The 7,160-nt window shown below is 37.0% G+C and overlaps 1 protein-coding gene across 2 annotated transcripts; it reads left to right on the top strand.

The window, feature by feature from the left end:
• The first annotated feature begins 3,265 nt into the window (after positions 1–3,265).
• On the top strand, positions 3,266–6,617 carry epcam (epithelial cell adhesion molecule). 2 transcript variants are annotated; one of them, XM_037782775.1, is made up of 9 exons: positions 3,266–3,637; positions 4,725–4,826; positions 4,922–5,183; positions 5,267–5,332; positions 5,428–5,494; positions 5,584–5,682; positions 5,783–5,980; positions 6,069–6,113; positions 6,214–6,617. In XM_037782775.1, exons 1-9 carry the CDS (start codon positions 3,577–3,579, stop codon positions 6,235–6,237), a joined length of 924 nt encoding a protein of 307 aa, XP_037638703.1. In that variant the 5' UTR covers positions 3,266–3,576; the 3' UTR covers positions 6,238–6,617. The 2 variants fall into 2 exon arrangements, with proteins under 2 accessions (XP_037638703.1, XP_037638702.1); XM_037782774.1 differs by having other exon boundaries at positions 3,266–3,640.
• The last annotated feature ends 543 nt before the right edge of the window (positions 6,618–7,160 follow it).

The raw sequence follows: 7,160 nt of genomic DNA, 5'->3' as shown, positions 1-7,160 counted from the left end.
TGAGTAAATACCAAGCACCGCCCACCAGCCGGAGCAAACTTTCTCATTTTACAGCTAAACAGTACACTACAAGATGTTTCCGAATACATTTGAGGCGAGAAATAGGCATTACAGTAACAAAATATTGATTCATATTTGATCAGCGCTGCCTAGCTGGATCAGAGTTCACAAGTGATTGACAGCTGCCTTGTGTTGAATGAACAGCCAATAGGAACGCTCTCTCTCTCTGATATGAACTGTGATTGGCCAAAGTCTCCCGTCTCGGGCTAGATGTTTTAAAGCCTGAAAACAGAGCCATGAGGAGGTGCAGAAGTCGTGTTTTCTCTCAGAACACTTAAATTACAATATACTGAAAGGTTATTATGGAATTTTTGCCAAATGATACCAAAAACATTCTGCCTACAGCAGGTTTAATATACTCTTTCCTGGTAAACAAAAGGCCGCAAAAAAAACTATTGACATGACACTGCTTGTTTCAAAACTGTGCCAACTAGATAGGGTTGCACAATTCATGCCTAAAACTAGATAATCAAAGACTATTATTACAATCTAAAACATCCACTAGCTTACTTTTACAGAAAAGATATAAACTACAGAGGTATCAATGTCAATTGCGAGTGAGAATAATCCGTCCAATAATCTGGTTGTTGGGCGTCTCACATGTCTTTGCAAAATTCCAGGTAAACATTTCTACAGTAGCTGCAGGGCTGTCTTCGACCAAAGAAATTCTTAGTGGACTAACAATCATACAATTTTGTCGACTAATCGGTTTGTTGATTTAATCGACGGATCTGTGAAACTGAGTTTCTCCACAAAGAATCACACAAAAGCACCACTTTAAATCTGGTGTTTACCAGAAATGTGCTCAGAAGTTTCATTTCATGAGTTATTCAGCATTAAAAAAGCATAAAAAACAACTAATCGTCTGAAGGAATCGTAGTGAACTACAGTAGTAGAAGAAGTACTCAGAGCTTTTACTTAAGTAAAAGTAGTAATTCCACAGTGTAGAAAAAACTCTGCTACAAGTAAAAGTCCTGCATTCAAAAGTTACTTTAGTAAAAGTAGAAAAGCATTACTATCAGAATATACGTAAAAGTAAAAGTACTCATTATGTAGAATAATATTGATTATATTATTGTATTATGATTATTGATGCATTAATGTATTCATCACTTTAAAGGTGGGGATCATTTTCAGATTGTGAATTTCACCAAAGGATCAATAAATATATATTTATCTATAATGATACATCATAATTTATTAGTTGATTATATTTTGTATTAATAATCTGAATCTGCAAGCGGACTAAAGTTATCAAATAAATGTAAATTGTAGGTATAAAGTATAATATTTGCCTCTGAGATGTAATGGAGTAGAAGTATAAAGTAGCAGAGAATGGAATAATAGTACTATACTGTCCGTACTACACAGTACTTGAGTAAATATACTTAGTTACTTTCCAGCACTGGTCGATTAAGACCAAAACAACCTATTAGTCGACTAATCGACTCAACTTTTTTTTTATTTGCACGCATTCCCCTTTTTGTACTGCCCACTTGATTCTTGATTGACGTCAAACTAATGATTGAGGCTAAAAATATTTCTTGTGAGAATATTTCTCAGATAGATAATCTCTATGAGACCCGAGGCTGCTGTGACTCAGCTGTGTCATCCTACAGAGCGTGACTCACAACACCTGAGAAATGTTTTCCTCAGCCCTCTGGTTTCTGTCAGGTAAGATACCTGCTCGGACAGTTGATGACGTCATCGTGTCACACACTGTTTCTCAGTTTATATCAGAATTATTTGCTTGCATTTTGTGCACATATTGGGATATTTTAGATGTATGATGTAAAATATGAACAAGAAAACACAACTAAATGGTTTGAATGTAGCGAAAAATTTGACATATTGTCTAAATAGCTGAGGGAACGCCTGCTACAATGGGATAAAAATACAATAAATCATACAGTAGTATTATAATGGTACAATATAACATTTTCATTCATTACATAAGTCTAGTATAAACAGTCCAAAGTGATATACATAATCCTACAGGCTTATTATAATGGTACAATAGATACAATATGTAAAGACATTTACATATCCAAATTAACATCCTGCTAAAATATCATAGCCAAAGGTGGAAGAAGTACGCAGATCTTTTACTTAAGTAAAAGTAACAATACCACAGAATACAAATAAAAGTCCTGCATTAAAAAAAAAAATACAGAATATTGTCTGTATTTACAATAATTGAGACAGAATATTGTCTGTATTTAGAATGATAATTGACGCAAAATATTGTCTGTATTTACAATAACTGAGGCAGAATATTGTCTGTATTTACAATAACTGAGGCAGAATATTATCTGTATTTACAATGTTAATTGAGGCAGAATATTGTCTGTATTTACAATAACTGAGGCAGAATATTGTCTGTATTTACAATAACTGAGGCCGATTATTGTCTGTATTTACAATGATAACTGAGGCAGAATATTGTCTGTATTTACAATGATAACTGAGGCAGAATATTGTCTGTATTTAGAATGATAATTGACGCAAAATATTGTCTGTATTTACAATAACTGAGGCAGAATATTGTCTGTATTTACAATAACTGAGGCAGAATATTATCTGTATTTACAATGTTAATTGAGGCAGAATATTGTCTGTATTTACAATAACTGAGGCAGAATATTGTCTGTATTTACAATAACTGAGGCCGATTATTGTCTGTATTTACAATGATAACTGAGGCAGAATATTGTCTGTATTTACAATGATAACTGAGGCAGAATATTGTCTGTATTTAGAATGATAATTGACGCAAAATATTGTCTGTATTTACAATAACTGAGGCAGAATATTATCTGTATTTACAATGTTAATTGAGGCAGAATATTGTCTGTATTTACAATAACTGAGGCTGATTATTGTCTGTATTTACAATGTTAATTGAAGCAGAATATTGTCTGTATTTATAATAACTGAGACAAAATATTGCCTGTAGATAACGACACACAAAAGTGCAGAAATGTATAGAATTTCTTTCATTATGGTCTATTTTAAGTATCAGTTAATGAAGTAAATACTGCTGTATTGACAAGCTGAAAGACTAAAGTATGTCAACAGAGATTGAGAAGCCATATATGGTCATACCGGAAATACGGTGCGTTCCACTAACCACGCCCCCTCCCTATGCAAATTAGAGTGACGTCATGAGACTACTAGTCTTATAAATGTACCTTCATAGCAGCTCTGTAGTCAGTTGGACAACAGCCACTAAAGGGATATAAATCAACACAATCAGCTTATAACTTAACTTTTGGTGGTGCTCGTGAGTCTTTATACCTGTGTGCGCGTGCTCGTGTAGTTTCTCTCAGGAACAGGTTAAACCAGCAGCAGGACACACCTGCAGAGAGAGAAGAAGGAAGCCTTTTGTGTACCTGGACGCCATTCTTTACTCCATCTTTGACCTCTGTGGACAACGGACGGTAGAGACAGACAGCCGAGGAAAAGGAAAACTTGTTTCTTCATTACTTTTTTAAGGTTTTTCTTATTAATTTCATCATGAAAATGTGGATTGCTCTCCTCCTCGTCGCCTTCGCAGCAGCAGCCTCAGCTCAAAACTGTGGTAAGTAGTTTTTAAATCATTCAACTTTATTAGTCTAAAACATGTGTTAACAAACAATGTGATAGAAAGAAAGTAGCCTTATTTACAAAAACAGGAAGTTGAGCTGTTACCATTTTATGTTGTCTTTTAACAGGCTGTATTTATCTCTAAACACTTTTTTTTTTATCTTAAATGTAATGTTTGTTAGTATGAAGTGGCTTTATTAGCGAAAAAGAGATGTTAAAAAAGCTGTTTTTTAGATATTGAAAGGCAGGTAGTTGTAGGAGTGGGGGTTGGGAGGATTTGTCCTCTGTCTCTGGGGACATGTCTCTCTCTGTTTGGAGAAACCAACGCCCAGGTGTCTGATAAACCTGCTAGTCTACCTGCTGCAATAAATCAGGCTTACACTAAAGCCTAGTATAACATTTTGCATACATTTTTTGGTTGTTTCTATTAAAGCTGCAACAATTAATGGATTAATTGTCAACTATTAAAATGAAATTCTCTGATTCCAGCTTCTTAAATGTGAATATTTTCTGGTTTCTTTCCTCCTCTATGATAGTAAACTGAATATCTTTTGAGTTGTGGATAAAACAAGACACTTGAGGACGTCATCTTGGGCTTTGGGGAAACACTGATTCATTTTTTTTACACCATTTTATAGACCAAACAACTAATCGATTAATCGAGTAAATAATTGACAGAATAATCGGTAATGAGAATAATTTTTAGTTGCAGCCCTAATCAGATGTAGTGACCCATGTAAACTGGAAAAATGGGACCCTTTTTTTATGAAAAGGGAAACACTGATCAACACTTTTTGACCATTTTATAGACCAAACAACTATTCGATTAATTTAGGAAATAATTGACAATGAAGATAATTAGCCCTAGTTTCTGTAGTCTTAAGGAAACCATACCTGTCCAATTATGTTGCATATTGTCAACCACAGTATAGTGATGTTAAAAACGATATTTGAAACATTTAAGAAGTGTTATTTAACTTTACACGCACTCCAGTTACTTAAAGTTCTTGTTCGGGATCGCTGGCATGATGGTTGTTTTAATTGCCTGAATGATAAAACCTTTGTTTTTCTCTGCTTAGGTCAATGTGAGACTATGAAGTGGGCCACCTGTGATGGCCCTCCATGCGAGTGTAACATTCTGGTCGGCAACGGCGAGAAACAAAAGCTGGACTGCACCAAATGTAAGCAAAAGATGCATGTTGGGATTCCCTTCCCTTTGCTGGTTGTTCTGTTCTCGCCTGCTCATAATAACACCTTTTTTTTGTTCCACCTTCAGTGATCCCTAAGTGCTACTTGATGAAGGCGGAGATGTACAGAGCTAAGAAGGGCCTGAGCACCCGTACAATAGGAGGAAAGCCAGTGGAGACAGCCTTTGTGGACAACGACGGCATCTACGACCCGGAGTGCGAGAACGACGGCAAATTCAAGGCCAGGCAGTGCAACAACACCGAGGAGTGCTGGTGCGTCAACAGCGCTGGCGTTCGCCGAACTGACAAGGGAGACAAGAATCTCCAGTGTGAAAAGCTGGTGGAGACCTAGTGAGTATTGTCCTCCTCAGCACTGTGGATGAATAGTTTCAGCATCAATGCTAAAAGTTTACTATTTTTTTTTTTTTCTGCAGCTGGGTACGTCTTCAGCTGACACACAAAGCTGCGAATGCTACAGTGGATGAAACCAAATTAAAGGCGTAAGTGTACATTTTAAAAGCCCACATTTTAAAATAATTAACAAACACATCAGAGGTTCAATATTTGACAAATATAATTTCTTTCCCTAATACAGTGCCATCGCAGATGCCATTAACAAACGTTACAAGAACTTTAACAAGGACCTGGTGGAGGAAATCCAGGTGAGTGTCTAGTTTTGGAAAAAGTGTGCATTTGTACATGTATTTTAATTGTCGGAACAGCATTACAAAAATACCCTGTCGTCCTGCAGTATGACGCTAAAGCCCGCAGGATTGTGGTGGACGTGAAGAAACCAAAGGGAGAACGCCAGACTGACCTGTCCCAGATGGCCTACTACATGGAGAAAGATGTACGTTGAAGCTATTTTTTTTTATCATATATTTTATATTTATAAATGGCTTAAAGGTTATTGTCTGACCCCGTCACTTTCATCATCTCCTCTCCTGCAGGTGAAGGTGCTGCCCCTGTTCAAGGACGAGAAGAAGTTTGAGCCCACTGTGGGCAACCAGAAGCTGGAGATGGAGAACATCCTGGTGTACTACGTGGACGAGGAGGCCCCGACGTTCACCATGAAGAACCTGTCTGGTGGGATCATCGCTGTCATCGTGGTGGTGGTGCTGGCTGTGGTTGCCGGCCTGCTGGTCCTGGTGAGTGCATTTATCTACCTTAGTTATTCAGCTTAAGTGCAGATGTTCTTTCAGTTTGAGTCCTAATTTTCTTCTTTTGTGTGTGTAGTTCTTCATCAGAAGGCGACAGAACCAGAGGTACAACAAAACCCAGGTGAGCTGAACTTCCTGCGACTTAAATTAAGTTACTTTTTAGCAACATAAAATGTGTTCAATAACCTGTTTTATCTCCTTTTTTTTAAAAAAAAATTCAGACAAGAGAGATGGAGGCCATGTAAAATCTTCATTGCAGCGGGAGTCTATGAAGAGTCAGCTTGTACATCACCTTTTTGGATTTTTGCATTGGGAGTGTGCCATTTTTACCGTTTTACGTGAGGAATACAGGAACAATCAACTTGCTATTTTTTTGTTTTTTTGTTTGTGATGATGTTGGCACTACTGGTACCGCCGTTTATTTATAAATCGTGTAAAGTCTTAACGCATCGTCCAATCTATATGCCATAAAGAACTGTGCTTTTTAAAATGTGCCTGGCACACGCCGCATTGTAATGTTAGAACTTGTTGGTTTAAATTCTGCGTCATAGATTGTACAGTTTCTTACTTACCAATGTGTGTTTTGTTTGGATTGTTTTTAATAAAAAAAAAAGTTTTCAAAGACTATTGTTGTTTTGCATGTTTCTTTTGTAATGTAATGAGGGATTTGGTCACGAAATGGAAAAGTACTGCAGGTCACGTGGGGGAAGGGAACAAACTAGAGGAAGCCACCATTTTGCATGTTTCATTAATACATAATCCAAATTGTTCTGCTGATACTCAAACCTGATGAAGTCAACACAAACATTCGGTGGTTTCAGTACAAGGACATAATTCCTGACACTTATTTGTCTCGCATACGATGGCTGCTAGATAATGGTGGTTTGTAATGAGCCTGTTGTTTACATGAGATAGTTTAAGGCAGGTTTCCACCCCAGGTGAGTTTTTGAAAGGGTGTGGCAGCTGTTTTGAACATCCTGGTGTTATTTGTTTTGTTGAAGGAAACTTGAATCTCTGCTTTTCATGGTTCACTCTTGTCCTAGAAAGAAAAAGGCAACGCCTGCACACTATTCTATGCCACAGTATTTTTATTGACTACGTTTTGATCCGCACTTTGACCCGGCAGGATCGAAACATGATCAATAAAAGATATTGTGGCATGGAGTAG

Source organism: Sebastes umbrosus, chromosome 10, assembly GCF_015220745.1.
Source record: "Sebastes umbrosus isolate fSebUmb1 chromosome 10, fSebUmb1.pri, whole genome shotgun sequence".
Lineage (NCBI taxonomy): Eukaryota > Metazoa > Chordata > Actinopteri > Perciformes > Sebastidae > Sebastes > Sebastes umbrosus.
This window is presented reverse-complemented; position numbering and strand designations above follow the sequence as displayed.

Excerpts from the sequence above, each read along its gene's own strand:
- epcam (XM_037782774.1), top strand. The coding sequence starts at position 3,577 with ATGAAAATGTGGATTGCTCTCCTCCTCGTCGCCTTCGCAGCAGCAGCC. Across the intron at positions 5,333-5,427 it reads GATGAAACCAAATTAAAGGC|TGCCATCGCAGATGCCATTA; the intron begins GTAAGTGTACAT and ends TCCCTAATACAG. Across the intron at positions 5,981-6,068 it reads TTGCCGGCCTGCTGGTCCTG|TTCTTCATCAGAAGGCGACA; the intron begins GTGAGTGCATTT and ends TTGTGTGTGTAG.